At 38.8% G+C, this 20,360-nt stretch overlaps 4 protein-coding genes across 12 annotated transcripts in view; 1 reads left to right on the top strand and 3 right to left on the bottom strand.

Moving 5' to 3' along the window:
• The window catches only part of LOC115240497 (JNK-interacting protein 3), an 11,743-nt gene extending 5,154 nt beyond the window's left edge, over positions 1–6,589 (bottom strand). For 5 of the 8 annotated variants that reach the window (XM_029815677.1, XM_029815683.1, XM_029815684.1 and 2 more), the window contains exons 1-12: positions 5,858–6,589; positions 4,802–5,130; positions 4,592–4,712; positions 3,625–4,041; positions 3,343–3,543; positions 3,216–3,251; positions 2,995–3,012; positions 2,711–2,768; positions 2,576–2,632; positions 2,155–2,493; positions 1,887–2,066; positions 205–409 (exon numbers count right to left, since the gene is read on the bottom strand). In XM_029815677.1, coding sequence (XP_029671537.1) covers positions 205–409; positions 1,887–2,066; positions 2,155–2,493; positions 2,576–2,632; positions 2,711–2,768; positions 2,995–3,012; positions 3,216–3,251; positions 3,343–3,543; positions 3,625–4,041; positions 4,592–4,712; positions 4,802–5,095 — 1,926 coding nt within the window. In that variant the 5' untranslated portion in view covers positions 5,096–5,130; positions 5,858–6,589. The remainder of the gene's footprint in view (positions 1–204; positions 410–1,886; positions 2,067–2,154; positions 2,494–2,575; positions 2,633–2,710; positions 2,769–2,994; positions 3,013–3,215; positions 3,252–3,342; positions 3,544–3,624; positions 4,042–4,591; positions 4,713–4,801; positions 5,131–5,857) is intronic. The other 3 variants (XM_029815678.1, XM_029815682.1, XM_029815679.1) reach the window with 2 other exon arrangements.
• Positions 6,590–6,692: 103 nt separating this feature from the next.
• LOC115240496 (dosage compensation regulator) lies at positions 6,693–13,843 on the bottom strand. Of its 2 annotated transcripts, XM_029815675.1 has the most exons (9): positions 13,569–13,843; positions 12,217–12,718; positions 11,002–11,048; positions 10,695–10,930; positions 8,892–10,536; positions 8,446–8,813; positions 8,099–8,368; positions 7,764–8,009; positions 6,693–7,576 (listed from the first exon to the last, which is right to left on the bottom strand). In XM_029815675.1, the coding sequence occupies exons 1-9, from the start codon at positions 13,645–13,647 to the stop codon at positions 7,214–7,216; spliced, it is 3,756 nt and encodes a 1,251-aa protein (XP_029671535.1). In that variant the 5' UTR covers positions 13,648–13,843; the 3' UTR covers positions 6,693–7,213. The 2 variants fall into 2 exon arrangements, with proteins under 2 accessions (XP_029671535.1, XP_029671536.1); XM_029815676.1 differs by lacking the exons at positions 12,217–12,718; positions 13,569–13,843 and adding an exon at positions 11,478–11,722.
• A 79-nt stretch (positions 13,844–13,922) lies between these two features.
• On the bottom strand, positions 13,923–16,901 carry LOC115240526 (protein regulator of cytokinesis 1-like). The gene is made up of 2 exons (XM_029815732.1): positions 16,719–16,901; positions 13,923–16,651 (listed from the first exon to the last, which is right to left on the bottom strand). Exon 2 carries the CDS (start codon positions 16,625–16,627, stop codon positions 14,690–14,692), a length of 1,938 nt encoding a protein of 645 aa, XP_029671592.1. The 5' UTR covers positions 16,628–16,651; positions 16,719–16,901; the 3' UTR covers positions 13,923–14,689.
• A 1,153-nt stretch (positions 16,902–18,054) lies between these two features.
• The window catches only part of LOC115240503 (pleiotropic regulator 1), a 3,073-nt gene continuing 767 nt past the window's right edge, over positions 18,055–20,360 (top strand). The window contains 5 exon segments of the mRNA XM_029815695.1: positions 18,055–18,553; positions 19,257–19,363; positions 19,438–19,559; positions 19,638–19,918; positions 20,020–20,360. The exon segment at positions 20,020–20,360 is cut by the window's right edge and continues 19 nt beyond it. Coding sequence (XP_029671555.1) covers positions 18,551–18,553; positions 19,257–19,363; positions 19,438–19,559; positions 19,638–19,918; positions 20,020–20,360 — 854 coding nt within the window. The 5' untranslated portion in view covers positions 18,055–18,550.

Below are 20,360 nucleotides of genomic sequence, written 5' to 3'. Positions count from 1 at the left end.
AAATATAAATAAGAATAAAATTTTGTTTTTGTGGATAAAAGTAGATATTTCTAAACCATTCACATATTTTGATAATAAATTTAAATTATATTTTCAAAATAAAAAAGTATATGTTTAAATATATTAAATATTAGTTTAAATATTAGTTTTATAATTTGAATCCATAAAAAAGAAAGGAAGAAGGAGAGAGGGGATAATACAAACCTTCATGCCTGGCTCGGTTTCTTGCAAAGGTCGACAGTACACCGGAACTGGAACAGGGGGTTGTCTGACGGGAGCGCTTGGCTTTCCCGGTAAGCTCCATCCGTAAGCTTGCAGACGACCGTCCTCCTTCTTGACGTGCGCTCGCACCTGACGATACTGCTCCCTTCGTTCGTTCGCGCGTCTCGCTACGAGCTTTTCGGATGATCTGCAAAGACGATACGAATCGTACTCTTAATTATTCGCGAGTTTCAAAGGGAGGAAAAGAAAGGGGAGAAGATTATCGAAACTTTTCCCCCGAATTCTTAGCAAACTGTGCGACTGTTTGGCTGTATAATCCGATATCTTCGACTATCCATTTCACATACATATCTCTTCCATACATATTTCCTCCGACCGTTTGATTCCTTCATCTTCACAGCCAACAGTATATTCATTAGCGCATAAAGGTATGTATTGTTATAAGTATAGATCTATGAATATATCTATCATATATACTTCTTAGATTCTGACGTTGAAGCGGAAGTAGTTAGAAGTAGTTAGCGGAACAGATTTACCTGCTGACCAATAAGCACCCCACCCGAAGCCAGAAAAACCAGGTATCTCTTGATAACGCCACGAGGAGAGGCAAGGACGAAACCCGAACAACAAAAAGACCAAAAGCGCAGTAACAAGAGTGAAATAAAGGCCAAGTTTATAACGTAATCAAAACTTCATTTATTTCTGTCGATCAATAATGATCGCATATTATTATTATTTCTTCAAAAATTGTACAAACTTGTATTTACAAAGTTATGTCTTTTCTTTGTTCAAACATTACTATGAGAAAAGTTGATGATCTATCTAATGGCATAATTAGTGCAAAGTTCTTGCACTCTTATGAGCAATGTATACATCATGGTATAATATATCATGCTAAAATTTGATAAGACTTGATTTAACGGATTCTTGATAAGGGATTTAATTGTAAAAATAAAGTTATATTAATTAAAAAAAGAACAAGAAGAGAAGGAATAATCTTGATGTCTTGTAAAACGATACACTATTTCAATTTCGATAATACGATTAAAATTTAATAAAAATCTAGATGCTTGTTAAAGAGAGTCAAATTGATTACAAAATTAAGCAAACATTGGTTAATACATGTATTGCAATGCGCGCACAAATCTCGTCAGTTAACAGGATAAATTATTCAGAAAAGACTCACGTCTCTTTAGTGCAATTGAGACTAATACCGTGAATCGTGACATGATTACGGATCCCAACTGACCAAAGAGGATTCTAATCTGCAAAGATGAGCAATTCAGAAAATTATATATACAAAGTTCTTTTCGTTTTAATAAATTCTGCCCCGTGTGAATTATAAAATGGTATTACCTTTTTTTCTGCACTTGTCATTACAATTTTGACGATAAGAAAATATCGGTGTAAAAAATTACGCGTTAACTCATGTTGTAAAACTCTCACATTCGCGAGAAATACTCCTGGGGGGGAGGGAAAAAAAAAAACCCAGAAAGATGATCGGAAAAAAAAAGAAGTAGGACATAAAATGTGTGAAAAAGAAAACGAGAACCTATATGATAACGAACTAATAGATAAAAATCAGGCAGATCTCGATGCATCACGTCGATGTATAATATATATCTATCTACGTGCATGTGTATAAAATTTGATTGATTTCTCACATGGTGTCTCCTTGGTCGAGAAAATCTTGACGACTTTTCAACGTACGTCTACGCATGGCATCCAAGGGCGGCGCCGGAACGACCTGATTCGCCGGCGCGCTGTACCGCACGTGCGGTAACGTATGCGCGGAACGCACCAACGTCCCTCGATCGGCTGGGCCTGTGAAGAGATTGCTAAAACTGGAATGGAAATGATGCGCGAATTAATCGCTTTTCCCTCCTCGCTTTCTTTCTTCAGTTCAACAAATACGTTATTAAATGTACGTACAACTTCCATACGGAACCTCCCTTCCCACCCGAGATGCTAGAAGGGACGGTTTTGCTGGCTCTTATCATTTCCGTCCACCTGACAGCGTCTTGAAGTTCGATAAAACGTTCCTTGTACTGATTCCGTTCCATGAGCACCCTCGCCATCTCCACTCGCGTGAACCGCTTTCTCTGGGACAGAGGCACGTCCTCCTCGTCATCGCTCTTAGTTGCTTTAGCTGCCGCCTCCGCTTCCTCCTTGGCCTTCTTCAGTTCTTCCTCGAGGGCGGCGATTCGTTGCCGCAATCGTTCCCGCGCCTGCTGTAAGCCTCGAACCTCCTCTCGCAATATCTCTTGCTCGCTGAGAAAAAAATATGTTAAAGTTTTTAATAATATATCTAAAAATTATATCGAGATATTGCAATAAAATATATTTAACTTACCTCGTCAATTCGTCCACTTTAACAATTAGGTCATCTTTGACGACATTAAGTGCGTTCCTATAAAAAAATATTTAATGTTGGACTACTTCGATATATAGAAATTATATTACTGTGTATTAGTAATAAAGCGCTTACTTTGTCGCTAGCAGTTCATTGTTCTCCATAATAAGATTTTCCACTTCCTTCCCCATACCTGTAAAAAAAAGAACTGATAAATGTACTATAAAACAATAAGTTCAGAAATTAGAAGAAACGTTTTGCAATAAACAATATGTACCATAATTGTATTTATCAACTTTTATCAATAATTGATTATCATATGGGAAGCTCGTTTAAGAATAATTGTCTCATTCACACATTTGATGTTAATAAAAAATGTATGTCATATAAAAAAGTATTATTACTAGCGTATATCTTACCAAAGAAGTTGTCATTGACTGCACGATAAGTTAGTGTCATGCGATCGCGCGCGTTGCAAGTGTGACACGAGCCAGCATAGGACGCAGAGGCAAATGAAACACAAATACAAGTTGAGGGAATTGTTAGAAATTGTTAACTTGAAAAATGGGTGAGTGAATGAATGAATATATATATATACATATGAGTTTGTTCAGAATGCGTATATAATGAATGTGCGTACCTGATGAAGCATATTCACCAGGATGTACCAAGCTTCCTAAAATGAAACGAGTGTATCGGTTTAATTTTACAAGAAACAAACTTTGAGATGCGAGTATATTCCTATAATATGCGCGAGAATGTAATACCGGTAATGTCCGCGCCCTCATCCATCTCGCCTAGAGCATCAGCGTCCTGGAAACTTAATTCCTGATACAATGTATTGCCGCTTCGTTGCTCCCTTTCGGTTCTGCTTCTACCTCCCGGCGTAGTCGCCAGCTTCTCCGTGCCGGCGGTCGGTGTCGTTGGTGTCATCAAAGTTGGGGGCACCTCCGTTTCTGGACTTTCATCTGCGGAAACGTACACTCTTAGAACTTTGAGTTGTCAAGCGAAGGAGCATCTTTCGCAACAAAATATCTTATCAAACATACACAACATACGTCTAGATATAGCCGTAGTCTTGTTCTCTTGCACCGGTTGATCGGTCAGCTGGCTCTTATCGGACGTTTCGATAGCGGCTTCGCTACTACTGTCCAACATCTCGGTTCTTAAATTGGCGGCGTTCGGTACGATATCCTCGTGAACATCCTCGGCGTTCATGCTAGCCTCCAGGCTCTGAAAACCGTAGCTGAGTGGCCCGGAGCTGCGCGACATATGAGCGAGACCGAGAGAGGGTAATCGCGATGGCGCACGACTTGTAGATACGTTCTCCAATCTTTCCGTGCTACCGACCAGCATTTTCGTCCTCTCCATGTAATCGACATGGGTCTTGAACAATTCCGTATATCTGTCGTGTAGCCGGGAATATTCGCGTTTCAGTTCAGCTTCTTTCTCCTCAAGCCGGCCAACTGTAAATAAATGCCAGTAAATGTAATGCATATGCGAGGCAATTTTTTAAACAGATACAAAACATATTTCATGTTTTCAAAAACGAATAGGGAACAACTGACGTAAGCAACAAATTCGATAAGCAACAGAATCTTTAACTTGAACGATAACATCACTTATTTTGAATAGAGAGCAAGCATTCATAATGGATATTACAAAAGAGATATATAACTATTTATTGTGAAGTGTCAAATAATGATAGAATCATAAATAATCACATATGAAATAATGTAAAAAAGTGAAGAAATAATGCAAATAAGGAGAAAATGATAAAAACAAAATAAATTTATATCCCATATTTTTCGCACACCTCTTACTATACAGTGCATACAAGAATACGCACATATATAAAAATACATAACATAAAACAAAAAAAAAACAAAACCCAAAAAAAAAAAAAAAAAAAAAAAAAAAAAAAAAAAAAAAAAAAAAGGAAAATGAAATCTTCTACTCTACTGTAGAAAGAAGAACTGTGAATGGGTAGACTGGAAGCGCCAATGGCATTTGTACCGTGATCGTGGGAGTTCTTAGTCTTCAGTTCCAGCATTCTTACAATAGATTCCAAGCTATCAATCTTCGATAAAAGCTCCTTTCTCTCATCCTCGGATATATCTTCTAGTTCGAGAAGTTTCTGAGATAAACGTATTCATAGTCGCATTATTATTTCGAACAGCATAAATTTGTAGATTCTAAAGATTATTTAATAAAAAAAAGGATTACCTGATCTGACGCCTTTCTCAATTGTTTCTCCCTTTCATACTGCGTGACGAGCTGCTCGTTGTCCTCCCTCAATAACTCTAATTCTACTTCCCGCTCTTGATTCTCGGTATAAGATATATCCAGGCATTCTAACACATTGACTAGCAGGGGCATCAAGTCTTTCACTACATCCTCATCGTATCTTGCTATCATCTTCTCGAACTCTTGATAGATGCTGCCTGCCAGAGACTGCACCTTCTCCGACATGACAACATGACTATCCTCATGCGTGCCGTAGACCGTTTCTTGATCCATCTTGACCAGTGTTTTATGTATGTATATCTATATACCTGGATAGAAGTAACACGGAGAGATATATAGGGTGCTTTCAGATTAAATGGCCAAATTTAAAATATGAATTTAGGATCTTAAGACATAAATAATTTTCCTCTGGAAATATACTCGCAAATGTGTTTTGTTCAAGAGATATTGACTTCTTAAGTTACAGAACTACAGAAATGAATAATGTCAAAATGTCTTTTTTTGTTTTGGAGATGAAAGGTCATTAACAGGCTTGTATTCGCACTGTAAACAAAACTAAAACAAAATTAATAATCATTAAAACGGAGGATAGTGCAAGCGTGCAAAAAAATTATAGACGCGCAATGTCAGTCAGCCACTCATTCTCTCATCGATAGGTGCAATGCTTGTCTCTAGGCTGAAGGCCATCATTTTGAACAAAACATTTAATAATTAAATTTTGATTATTGTAAAGCAATAAAAAAAATAAACCTAGATTATTTTGACATTATTCATTCCTATATTATTCATTCCTTCTGTAACTTAAGAAGTCAATATCTCTTGAACGAAGCGTTTGCGAGCGTACTTCCAAAGGAAAATTATTTTTGTTTTGAATATATATATATATGTATGTATGTATTAAATTACTTAACTCCAAAAAATTATAGAAATGTAGATAGAACATGATTTAAATATTTTTTCCCCAAAAAATCTTACTCTGGTCAATCAAGGGCAATAAAAAATAGGAAAACCGCGATGACGTTCGCGCTACTCAACTCTTTGGACTCGGTACAGTTACGTTGCACACTTTTTCACAGCCAGTTGAAGAAACGAAGGAATCCCGCTCTCGCTAACGAGACGTCGACCTTAAAGAGCGCCGAGCAGCGCACATGTCTGGCGGCGAACTGTCAACGCGTCAATCGTAGCACCGTCCATCCGTCTATCTCGATCGACGTACATCAGACGCATAACTGCTTATAACCTCGAGCGCTCTTGAACGATCGTTCAAGGTTCACACGGGGACGCTAGATATTGGTAATAATATCGTTTCGCTGGGCGAGTGTCGCGAACGAACGACGATGTCTCATCTCATCGTTTCTATTGTATTTTATCTCAGAGCGTTGTCGTTCTCTCTGCGTTGCACATCGAAGGAAGAATTCGTCATCGTCGTCACCCTCGTGTCACTCGTGACGTTTCGCAACCACCAACCGTCGAACCATCGCGAGATCGCTTCTCTTTTTTTTTTCTTCTTTCCAACTTCTTGCGAGCGCGACAGTCGCGGGATTAAAGTCTATCTACCTCGGCACTCTTTCTCTCTCTGTCTTTTGGACGTGGCGTTCACCTGGCAAATGTCAATTTGTGACAGTTCTTACATCGCGCGGATTCTCGCCATTTTCCGTCGGCCACCTGCTGTCCCACGGATACATATGTTCGAAAAATAGATCCGCAACATATCTCCGTCCGTAATGATATCGCCTACTCTTTCTCGGTTCACTTCCGTCTTCCGTCAAATGGTAATAGTAATATTTATAATATATATTTATATTATATTATTAAATATTCTCTATTTTTTATCTAATACTATTCAAAACTACAGTCTATAAATACGCGATTTTATATGCGAGAGACGAGCATATCGTACATTTATTTATAATCGCGATGTACATGATACAATACATCAAAAAGTTGATTGATAAAAAAAAGTGTGTGTTTTAGACCACATACAAATATCATTGATATAATATCAAGATTACATCCGACATAAGTATTACGTTTACGCTAGCTTTACTCATGTAACCTTAATATATATATACAGGATATATCGTGTAAGAATCATGATACAAACGAAATATGCGGATATGATTCCTCGTGCAAATGTAAAATCGAAAATGCGTAATGAAATTTTTCCATACGAGGAATTTTGAAAATAATTTTCTTGAAGACGGTCTTATATGAAAAAACTTTATTCTACATTTTCGATTAACATTTGTACGAGAAATCACATTCTGTGTCTACTACGATTTATACCCTGGATACACCCTGTATAGTCTATAAATACATATAACACTATAGCATAATAGATAGTGATAACGATCAATATACTGTAATAATATCAATGCCGTAAAATATTAATTAATAGCGGCCACGAAATCCTCCTCCGCCGCCGATGCCGCGGCCGCTCCAATTTCCTCTGCGACCACGTGGAACGTATCCTCTATTGTTGTAGCCTCCTCTGTTGTATCCTCCATAACCGCTGTTGTTACTCCCGAAACCATCACCACCACTCCTACCATAACCATCGCTGTTCGTGAATGATGCTCCGCGGTAACCACCGTTTCCGCGCATTATTTTCGAAGGAGTACAGGAGTGATTGGAGTGAAAACCGGTCATATGTTCCCTTGGTGGACGACGCGATTGAAAACTGCCCCCGGTAATCTGTTCCAATTCGTGACGACAAGCGTTCATGCTGCATAATGACTTAATCACGCTCAGCACCTAATGAGACGAGAAGTAATTTTTTTTTATCTTGGCACACTATCGTCAAAAGATAATACTAGATATTAGAAATACTAGATGTATATTTTTATAGATATTATTTTTCAAGATATAATATAGAAGAGATGTTATATTATTATTATTATTATTATTATTATTATTATTCCCAATTTCGATTCTCATATACCTTCTCTTCGGTGGGGCTCAATTCCAAAATTGTTTCCGGATCTTTAGATGCTCTGACCACGAGACTCTCCAATGCGGGCCGTAGAGCGACTATGGCCGCTGCATGTTGCGGATTCATGTCCAAATTGATCCAATTGTCTAGCCTAATCACGCCGTCCACGTATTCCACTTTCCGGGATCCGAACAGCAACAGATGGATGGGCGATACCATGGACATTTGCTTGCAAGACACAGCTCTTGTACGAATCTGAAGGGAAAAGAAGATAAAAAGGGGGATTACAGAGGACATTCAACGAGGAGACAGACGCACATCGGGAAAATCGAATTTATCCTTACTTTCTCGCCGAATACGAAGAACGGGAACGGAAAGTTTTGCTCAAAGTTGCTGCAGTTCACCGATGTCTTGTGAATCAGCGCAGCTTTCGATTCCGTGGTAAGAACTTTCCGCTTCTCCTTGTGGAAGCACACATTTGGGTAAAGGCCCATGCATAACAGCGCGGTGATAGTATCGAGACGCGGGTCCGAGACAGCTTGATAGTTCAACGGGGTCGGGCACAGAGTCTCCTCGGGAAAGCCGGCGCTTTGCAGCAGCGCTTGTAGTTGATTCTATGCGTAACAAGAAATATAAACAAAGTCACATCGATACGATAATAGAAATACAATGCAACCGCGATTCCACCGACCTTAGCCTCCCATGTTATTCGTAAAGTTGGCATACTCAAGTTCTTCGACTCGCAAAAGGCCTGTTCCGCCCATTCACCGTTGGTTCTCGCCTCTTCCCAGGCTTGAAAAGCGTGAAACATAGCGACGTGGTCGCTGTATCGTGCACCGGCGAACCACTTTTGCTGAGCGGTCAGTCTTCTCATGTCCGGACCCATGTTGTACACCTCCGGGAAGGTGGTGCTGTTCGCGGCCATCGTCGAGAGCGCGTCACCCACGCGAAACATACAGCCCAGAATCATCATTTTTCCTAGTCGCGGTTCTATCGGTAAACGGGCCAGTATCTTGCCGAGAGGCGTTAATTCGTCGTTCTTGTCCAAGCATTTCATTTCTGTAATTGAGACATTTATAAAGAAAGTGATTCTCTAGGGATTGGGAAAGAGGATGAAAGTGTATAAAAAGCGGATACCTCTTAATACGACTTCCGCTTCGATCACGGCATCGATAGGAGGCGGCTCGATTGCCTTCGACAGGAATTGGCCAATATTGCCTAATCTCAACAGTTTGATGCTCAATGCCAGCTCGTGCAGAGGCGTCCTGAACATTTCCGGTGTCATGTGCTCGTCCATCTTATTAAATCGGGCTCTTGAGCACAAGTGGAAACAGAAGCCGGGCTTAACGCGACCCGCTCTACCCTTGCGTTGTTCCAGATTCGTTTTACTGGCCCAAACGGTCGCATAATTGGTCATATTATTGTGAGACGTGAACAACTTCATTTTGGCCTTGCAAGAGTCTATGACGTAAACGACGTCGTTGATTGTAATCGAAGTTTCGGCAATGTTCGTAGATAAGATGATCTTCGTCACGGAAAGTGGTACGGGATCAAAGACCTTGCGCTGATCTTCTCTCGGTAATTGCGAATGTAGCGGGATAATGAGATAGGACGATCCGCCAAAGACGAGATGTTGCTGGAAGTGTTTCATCAATGCGAATATCAAGTTCCAACCAGGTAGAAAAATCAATACAGCACCTGGGATGTTCTGTCCCTTGATATACGTAAGTATCGCTTCTATTAGCTCAAAACTTATCTCCTTCTCCGTCAACTGCGCCATAGCGTTCTTCGTTTCGACAGAATAGTCATTACCGATAACCTTATTCAGATTTTCCTCCGGCTCTCCATCCGCCGTCGGTAAGTCGTCCGAGTCCCTAGATTTACGTTTCCCGGAAGCTGTCGGCGGAACAAAATGTGTCAGTTGTATACAATCCTCCAAGAAGTATTGCTGCACGGGATACGCTCTGCCAGGAACTTCCACCACGGGACAATTGTTGAAGTACTCGCTGAACAGCGTTGTGTCGATCGTAGCTGACATAAGAATGATCCGGAGATCGGGATAGAGATGGATCATGTCTCTGAGCACGACCATGATGAAATCCGAGTTGACATCTCGTTCATGGATCTCGTCGACGATAACGTGCGACACGCCTCTGAGACCGCCCTCGAGTTTCCTCAAGAGTACGCCGACGGTGCAAAACATCACACTGGCGTAAGGTCTCGGCAAACACGATTCGAATCTTACGGAATATCCGATCGATTGTCCCAGGGTCTCGCATCTCTCGATGGCAACTCGATCGGCCACGGATACGGCCGAGATTCTTCTCGGTTGAGTGACAACTATGCTGCAATAAGCACCCTGGCCGGACGCGATGTAATCGTCCAGAATGAATTGACAAACTTGCGTGGTCTTACCGCATCCCGTATTACCGCGTATAATGATGATCGGATTTTCGTTAATGGCATTCATAATCTCGTTTTTCTTGGCGAACACGGGCAGATTGGATCTTTCCTTGATGCTCGCCTGCAAACTGGGATCTTGTTGTAACTTGTCGCGCTGCTCGTTCATCAGATCTTCCGACAGTTGATCCAGAGATGTTGAAGCCAACGGCCCCTCGTCAATATTGCATCCGGTCCATGGATTCCAATTTGGCTGAGGTGGCGACCAGCTTACGACACCGGCTGGTTGCGGTACAGAAGATATAAAGTCGTCCAGAACTTGATTCGTCAGTAAAGACACACCGTTAATTGATGCGTTATTTTCTTCTTTTACTATAGGTGGCTGTATTATATGAATAAACATTTCATTTTTTATTATAAATCTAATCTAAAATGCTTTAACACACACACGTGCAAGCATATCAATATACACAATTTATTTGATATGTGTATGTATGTTATTCTTGCAGTATATGTTAGATTGATAATAATAATTAGTACCTCTTTAACATCGATTGGTTTTATATCCAAATTCATTAGGATATCCTGGATCTGACTTTCCAGTTCTGGTGAAATTTTGACAGGGTAGGGTTTCATCTGTTCAGCATCTTTATTCTTTTTTAATGTACCACTAAATGGTTCAATAACACCTAAATGATACAGTTGACGAACAATAGACAAAGCACAGCTTTTAGATGCTGTTTGTTTATTTGATCCAGTTTCACGACCAGTTATACCTGAAACATGTTGAAACATTAGACAATTTTAATGTAAGGAGATAAAAATTAACAAATAATAATTAACATACTTCGTCCAAGTTGTTTTACATAAATTGACATCTCTGCCATAAAACTCCTGCCGAAAAGATAATTCTTATTATAAATATTATAAACTATGTGTGTTATGTAACAATAATGTATCATCAATGCATTTAATAATTAAGGGAACAAGCATGAAAAAAAACATCAAATAACATACAATTGAATAAAATGAATATTTTTAACAAGATGCTTCAAATAATTCAGCATGACAATCAAAATTCTACAAATAAAAAATACTTGGAATAAATTAAGAAATATAAATTTGCAAATTTTGTTTATTGTAAAACTATATATTTGAAGTTAATATATATTTTTATCGATAATTTTTCATAGAATTCATTACAGCATTTGTAATGTAAAATATTCAATTAATTCACTTCTTGCAAAATAAAAATCTATTTCAAAGTTTATTGTTTATTCCACTTATTCCCTCAATTAATTGCAAAGAATAACAATGACTTACCATTTGAAGATATTACAGACGACCACATTGGAGTACATTGAAAAGTTTCTTTATTTAGTCGCACCAAAACCATTATTAAATCAGTTTAATAAAAGTTTTGGTTTAATGCCATCGTCATCTGTGTACAAGAGAGTCAATAATTACTCTCTTGCACCAGCTTTAGATGTGAGCAAACAATATACTCCAAAATGGCCTTATTAAAGTTCAAATGGTACAACAATCGGCAAGCGATTGTTTAGAAAATAGTAAATCACGAAATCTTTGAAAGTGCGACAGTCCATGATCCAACATATCCATGCGTGCATTGAAGCTGGTAGAGGACATTTTGAGCATTTGTTGTGAATTGCGAGTAGATAAACAATTAAACTGAAAATGAAATATATTTTTTATTTTTATAATTTATTTATTATTAGTTTATATTAAAACGGATAATTATTATTTTTGATAGTATGCGTGTGAAAACATTTTACTACATTTTAACGAGAGATATCTTATAAAAAAAAGTTATAATTACGTCAGTCGTTTTACGTTAGTCAACTTGCAAAAAAAGTATCGCAGAAAATATTTTTTTTGTCCTACTCCATTTTTCTATTTTAGCTAAATCTTTGTAATTACTTTTACTTAATTTTTTACAAACATACAGATTATACATATATATATATATATATATGTATAAATTGAACAATCACTGCATCATAACGCCAATCCAATGTGCTAGAAAATGACTCCGTCTCCATACCTCGTATGATCAGGACCGACCGGGGTATACTTGTAATCGGCATTTATTTTGTTAGTTTGCATGAACTGATGGAGCTTGGATTTGGCGTTTTCTATCGTCCAATTTCCGTGTATTCCGGAGTTTACATCAACGTCCTCAGCATCTTCCACTCTCTTTTGATCGGCCAATCTATCCATGTACGTATAATTATTCTGGCCGTGCTCGTTGTAAGGCCTGTATGCCTGACCGATGTCATTCGGGCCCATGCCACCTTGGAACACCGATTTCACCGGCGTCGAGATTTCCGGTTTGAAACCGTGATCCGGCGTCATCGTGCCCGGCAGCGTTGCGTTGTCCCTCGGCACGTCGTTCGAATTTACACGGTCCGTACGTACTAAGTAATTGACGTAATCTTTGGCGGCGTTTCCCTGCGCATCTTTCTTGTTGGTCGAGTTTCCCGCACCGACATAGTCGAACCCGGGTACTCGCAATTCGCAGAGGAAGCGTTGCCTGTGCTTCGGACCTGCGGAAAATACAAAATGTATATTACATGTACAGTCTTTCAATAAAATCGAAGAAGCAATCTAGTATACGAATGCTGCTGATAACATTTAGTTTATATTAAAACGAATAATTATATTTTTTAATAGTGTGTGTATGAATATATTTTACTATATTTTAACGAGAGAGAGATATTGTAAAAAGTATTATCTATACTGGCTGATTCAGAAATACTTGTACAAACTTTGGGACTGAGTTCTCCATACATAAAGAAGAAAAAAATGTCATATACACATATGTCCAGTAATGCCTAATTTATGAGTTATAATCAATCGAAAGATTACATTCAATTAACTATAATGACTTGATTTAAATCCATTATATTTTTATCTGTGGAGACACTTAAAAGCTCTAGTTTATGCAACTGAAATTGCAAATGAAGAGACGCTTCACCAACATATGGTAGATGCCTGTGAAACCATTCGCAACTGTCACGAAATCTTTGAAAGTGCGACAGTCCATGATCCAACATATCCATGCGTGCATTGAAGCTGGTAGAGGACATTTTGAGCATTTGTTGTGAATTGCGAGTAGATAAACAATTAAACTGAAAATGTATTACATTGGTCATGTGTCATTTAAGATATATTCTGTCAGTTTTTGTCATTGAAATCTTTCGATTACAACTCATAAACCAGGTATTTCCAGATATATGTTTATATGACATTTTTTTCTTGTTCATATGTGGAAAACTCGTCTCCAGAGTTTGTACAAGTATTTCTGAATCACCCTGTATAAAGTTATAATTATAGTCGCCTTGTAGTAAAGTATCGTAAAACAATATTTTTTTGTCCCATTCAATTTTTCCTTACCTGTTTGTCTAACATCAAATTGTGGTTCTTTACCATTCTTCGCACACCACTGGTGGAAGAAAGATTTTATGTCTCCCATTTTTTGACTTCCTATCTCTTTTTCAAGAGTCAATTATGTAACGAGTGATTTGTTATATAGGATGCAAAAGAATTATAAACAAGCAAATCGCCCTTATATTTCCATCTCGCAGTTAGTGTTAAACAGTGTTAAATCGTATGGCGTTCTAAACTAAATCTCGATCCAACCTAATGATTCAGCCTTTCCTCAAATCTTGCATTAAACTCTAGAGGGCGCCATAAATTTTATCTACAATCGATATTTCATCACGAGAAAAAGTATAATTTCATTAAAAATATATATTGTATATTTTTTTTCTTTTATTTCTAAACTAATAACTATTTATCTTAATTGTCGTTATCTTAATGCGATAAATAATATCGGGTAACAGCTGATTTCTCATTAGAATACAAATCTTTTGTAATCCAATAGAAAATTTGGTGGAATTATATTTTTAAATACGATATATTATATTTGATATGTTCAAAGATAAAAATTAAAGCGCAGTTTTATATATTCCGAAAAAATATTATACATGCGTAAAGAAAGCTTGCAACCTGTTTTTTTCATATAGAGTGTGTACAAAAATTATCCTATTTAAATCTTAAAACTTTCACAGAGAAAAACGTTTATACACTGACTTATTTGACATATGCAATAATACTAAACTTTTAATCTACACTTCACTACTAGCTGCATATAAAGATTGCATCAAGCTACACTCCTGTTCAGTGGAAGAAAAGTATCATGAGAAAGTAAAGTACTTTTTTGTTAAATCTAGCAATATAACAAAAAAATTATAATTAAGTTAAGTTATTGATTGCATACGGTAGGTTACATCAAAAACAATTCTTGCGTTTGTTCCAACGTCATCAAGCAATGATGTATATCGAATCTCGCGCGTTTGTACTGTTACCACATACGATAGAAACCTATCGAAAGCAAAAATCTTGAAACATTTGTGTAAGACTTTGTTAAATTAATGCTTGCAAAATCGTTCTCGCAGATAAGAACATTAATTTCACCGTTATATATTATTAAAAATTTCTCATCTCGTTCTCGCTTAAAAGATGAAGGGCAAATTACTCGGAGCCGTCGCTAACTTGGGTGTATTATTGATTCTAGGACTGTGCGGTGCTTTGCGGGCGGAACCACGTGCGACCGGCGTCGTGGCCGCGGAGAGATTCTTCCTCAACGGTTTCATGGGCGTTCGTACTATCGGTGTCTTGTTAAAATTGACTTTATTGGAATTTCTCAATATCTGCTCCGGCAGCATCGAGCTGTGCAATTCCTCCCTGTCCGTCATGTGGCCCTGGAATTGATTATACGTAGTATCTATGATGCTGTTAACGGGCGACAACGATTCCTTTCTGTTCTGCCCGCCTTTGGAGGATCGGTGCGTCTTCTGAACAACGATTTTCGGAATTCCTCTGCTTCTTCTGATCTTGGATCCGCTGACAGTAGGTTTATTTTTGTCGCCGTTTTTATTTCTGCGCTTTATCGACGTGTTAGGGGACGGACTGAACAATTTGCGCTTCGAAAGCGGGGTAGGACCTCGGTGAACGCTGAGATGGGATATACCCGGCGTCTTTTTCGAACTGTTCAAGGGCGACTTCTTGATAGATTTGTCCTTTGCCTCCTTCCTCGCCTTCTTCATCGTCTCCTTCTCATGATTAATATTCTCCCAAGTTTCCGCTAAAACACTTTCCAACGACATGCCGTAAATAGTGAACATTTGGTTGTGCTTGCTTTCATATTCGTTTACCAATCGCTGTAATTCCGTCTCTATTTTGGGTAATTTCTTTTGTATCACCTTGCGCTCTTTCTCCTCCATCAACAATTGTCCGCCGCGATTGTGATAGCGATCCGGATTATTTGCACGCTGAAGCAATTCCTTTATCTTCATTATAAGGTTCTCGCGCTGCTCCAGAAGCTCAAATATCGTTCGATTATCGTTATAAAATTTGCGCAGTCTTTCCACTTCTAACTCGTGTAATGTCAACAGATCCTCCGTAAATGTATTAGAATGAAATGGCGCAAACATATTCCTTTCTGCTTCGCAATATTTGCATAAATCCCACAAGTTCATCAATTCTAATCTGATCTGCGTGACATATTTGAATATGTTTTCCTTCCTGCTCTCCTTACAACGTTTGATCTCCACATTGAGAGCGTTTATAGTGCCAGTGCTGTAATCGGAATATTTGTCGAGGAACAATTGACAAACGTCAGCAGGCTCATCGAGATATTTCCATAGCGCTAACAAATCTTCCTTCATTTTCTCGACACGGCATTTCGTCTCTTCTACTTGCGTTTTCAATTCATCCCTAAATTCTCTCAATTTTGCCATATTATTCGCACTGAGCACGAACTCTTCGGGATTCTCGCAGATTAATTGTTGAAATGGCGAAGATGGGGATATGTCCAAGTCGTCCATCATCTTAATTATAGAACGACGTATATCTGTAAAAACATTCTCCAAACGTATCTTCTCATTGTCTTGTTTTTGCAGATATAATTTAAAACTCTCGAGTTCCTGCTCGGTGGGCAGAACATCCGTGGTAATATTTAACTTCTTGACACCGAGCTTCTGGCAAATATCGTATTCTTTCGCCAACAATTCTGTCAGAATCATCAAACGTTCCTTCTTCATGTGTTCCAGATCTTGCATCTCACTTCGAAGCATCTGTTCCACTTTACTCAAAGGGATCTGATCGTAGCTTTTGGGCTCCATGTCGAGATGCAGCTCCGTATACAGTACTGTTGTCCGCTTCAATAGGTCCTTTATACTCTCCAGCAATAGCTGCTTCTTTGTCTGCGACTCGGCCACCATCTCGTTCAACAGATCCTTTATGTGATTGTGCGCCTGCTCGTAATACATCTCCCGCGTTTCTCTGGTGCAACCTATGTCTTCCCAAGTCTTCTGCAGCTCGTCGAGCGCTTGCTCAAGCTCCACGACCATTTTTTGCACGACTGGCCTCCACTCGTGTTGATCGTCCATTGTATTCCGACGTTATTATCCTCTCTGTGGAAAGGAATAACATTGTCAATTGAAAAGACCAACGCATAGCTGTCGTAAATCGGATGCGTACCTTAATTCTTGCAAAGTATCAACTTCTTATTGCACGAGGAAAATCCGTACATATCACTGTCGTCACAAAACGACTCCAGTAAACACATGCCGTTACTTTTTTGAATTTAAACCGTCAATGGGCTGCCTCGATAGTGGCGTCGTTGTCGCCGAGACGGCAGAACCGCAGAACCTGAACGCACCGTCGATGATAAAACATATAGATCGCAACCACCGACAGGGTTGGGCATAGACATAGTATATCTAGACCGAGTGTTGAGGAGTGGGGGCCAAGGTACATACTCTGTTCCATGCTCCTTGCGTTCTCTCTCACTCGCATGTAGCATAGCGAAAGAGTACGCTATGCTACGTGCGAGCGAGAGAGAACGCAAGGGGCACGAAACAGAGTATGTCCTTTTCTACGTGCATCTTTACCCCCACTCCTCAACACTCGGTCTAAATATACTATGTATATGGTTCAGTGTCTACTTCCGTTGCGGTTGCGGTCTTGGTCGAGTACTGTCGTGTTCAGACACGTTACGCGTGTGTCCTTTGGACCTTATTTTTGAATTCTATTCTTCTTTTCTAAAGAGGAATTCTTTCTGTAGCATCCTATCAGTAACTCTCATCTAAATAAAATTTCTGATACTAACCCACAACTTGATCTCTACAACATTAGCGCTATTTATATTCATCGACTTGGCCGTGTGGGCCTGTGTATCTCAGGCCCGGTGCCAGAGAGAAGCCTGAGAGAGGCAATGCCGGCGATTTTCGTGGGACGCTTTTTCTAGGCCGTAGAGCAGCGCCGTGCATCCACTTTTAGGAATTGGAAACACTTACCCACATCCACTTTTCGGTACTGTCGGTCAAATCTCCATATGGTTCATGTCCGTGCTACATCCACTTTTCGATACTGTCGGTCATTTTGGTTCATGTCTATGCTAATACATCCACTTTTTGCAATAAATTGCCAAGTCTAAGAAGTGCCCGTATCTCTTACACGTTGTATATTAGTTCACTCTATTAGCTATTATTCTACTAATATTATTTATCATTGTGCAATTTTGAAACATATGTAACATTTCTATATACTATTGGTATATATCTGTACATATGCGCATAAGTAAACATAAAATTTATAAAAAGTGGGCGCCCATTAGTCTTGTTGCATTACTGCTTTCTGCCACGAGAGGCCAGAAAGCATTGTCGCTCCTTGTCTAGATTTATCTCTCAACGATCGCATCCGTGTGCTCAACGTATCGGTGTTTGTGCCTTCACAGATACTACACACATACGCGATGAAAGAGAGACAAAGACGGCGCGATCATCTCTCTTTGTCAAGCGCTCAGTGTACTACCACTATCGAAAAGATCGAAAAGTGGATGTAGCACGGATATGAACCAAATGACCGACAGTATCGAAAAGTGGATGTAGCACGGACATGAACCATATGGAGATTTGACCGACAGTACCGAAATGTGAATGTGGGTAAGTGTTTCCAATTCCTAAAAGTGGATGCACGGCGCTGCTCTACGGCCTAGAAAAAGCGTCCCACGAAAATCGCCGGCATTGCCTCTCTCAGGCTTCTCTCTGCCGGTGCCATTCACAAGAAGAAGAAGAAGAAGAAGATTTCAGTGTCTAGAATAGAGAATAGCGAGAGGTTGGAAATTAAACAAATATTTTTATCAACTGGCGTATAGACAAATTATTTATTGAAGCCTAATCAGCCATATAAAAGAAGAAGAAGAAACAAATATTTTTTGTTCGATCCATTGAATAAAGAGTAAAGGAAGAAGCATTTGCCGGATTTTTGAGAGTAGGTGATGCCAACTATATCGGCCTGTACTACAAGAGATGGTAATAAATATTTTGAATTATATTTTTAATATTATTTTAAATTACATAAATATATGTATGGACATTGTGTATGTATACAGGGTGATTCAAAAATACTTCAACAAACTTTGGGAGTGACTTCTCCACACAAAAACAAGAAAAAAATGTCATATAAACATATATCTGGAAATGCCTGTGTTTATGAGTTATAATCGAAAGATTTCAACGAAAACTGAATATATCTACAATGACACATGACCAATGTAATACATTTTTAGTTCAATTATTTATCTACTCTCACAATTTATAACAAATATTCAAAATATTCTCCACCTGCTTTAATGCATGCATGGACACATCGAATCATGGACTGTTGCATCCTTTCAAAGATCCTATGACAGTAGCAAATGTTTTAATTTTACAGGCATATATGAGGCATTGTGGTGAAGCATCTCTTTATTTGCGATTTCAGTTGCATAAACTAGGGCTTTAAAGTGTCCCCATAGATAAAAATTTAATGAATTTAAGTCAGGCCATGGTACTGAATTGAATGTGATTTTTTGATTATAACTCATAAATCAGGCATTTCCGGACATGTGTTTATATGAAATTTTTTTACATTTTTTGTGTGGCGAATTCACCCCCAAAGTTTGTTGAAGTATTTCTGAGTCACCCTGTATATATAATATAAATTTCATATACGATTAATTATTCTATATTCTAGGATGTCCAGAAACATTCGGTACATACATTAGTATTTCGTTCTTTAAAAAGAACTCATGACATGTTTCTATCTAATCAAGGAACTTTACCACCAGTGGATCCCGTTTTGTAAGTCCACAGTTGCTACAAATTACTCATCAATCCGTTTATATCAAGCATAATTTCCCTTTCTTTTTTTTCAGACAACAAATAAAGAAGGCTATTAAAGCGAAAGACAGTTACGGTCCAGTGTTGGAACGTGTTAAGCAAAATAATATAACCAAAGCGCAGCAAGATAACATTGCAGATCCTCCACCACCAGGAGGTAGTATAATATAATCGAGATAAAAAATTTCTTTTGCTATGTATATAATTATATTCATTTTTGTAAATATACTTTTAGATGAAACTTTTGAAGTTAACATGACTTCGGCAGTTGTTCCTTACAATATAACACAGGCAAACACAGGAGTAGTTGCAACAGTAACAGGCGGAGGAGGTAACGCAAGTAGCAGTGCGCTAATGGCGCCCCAGAAGAAAACACCTTCAATGGCTAAACCTAAGTGGCATCCGCCTTGGAAATTATATAGAGTCATTAGCGGACACCTTGGATGGGTGCGATGTTGCGCTGTCGAACCTGGAAATGAATGGTTCGCAACCGGTTCAGCTGATAGAGTGATCAAAGTGGGTATCCGATTTTGAAATATTTTAATCTATTGACGTTTCTCTCGGAACATAGGAAATTAGCAGAGGTAATAATTCACACATAATTTTTTTGAAATTAGATATGGGACCTCTCAAGCGGAAAACTGAAAGTTTCCTTAACTGGCCATATAAGCAGCGTGCGCGGTCTTGCCTTTTCTCAAAGGCATCCTTACCTGTTTTCCTGCGGCGAGGACCGGCAAGTGAAGTGCTGGGACCTGGAATATAACAAGGTAATCAGGCATTATCACGGACATCTGTCGGCCGTATATTCTATGGCGTTGCATCCCACCGTGGACGTTCTTGTAACAGCGGGACGAGATTCTACGGGAAGAGTATGGGACATGCGTACGAAGGCAAATGTCCATACACTGGTTGGACATACCAACACAGTTGCTAGCGTGATTTGTCAATCCGCTGAACC

Source organism: Formica exsecta, unplaced genomic scaffold (genome assembly GCF_003651465.1).
Source record: "Formica exsecta isolate Colony F162 unplaced genomic scaffold, ASM365146v1 scaffold44, whole genome shotgun sequence".
NCBI classification, from domain to species: Eukaryota; Metazoa; Arthropoda; class Insecta; order Hymenoptera; family Formicidae; genus Formica; species Formica exsecta.
This window is presented reverse-complemented; position numbering and strand designations above follow the sequence as displayed.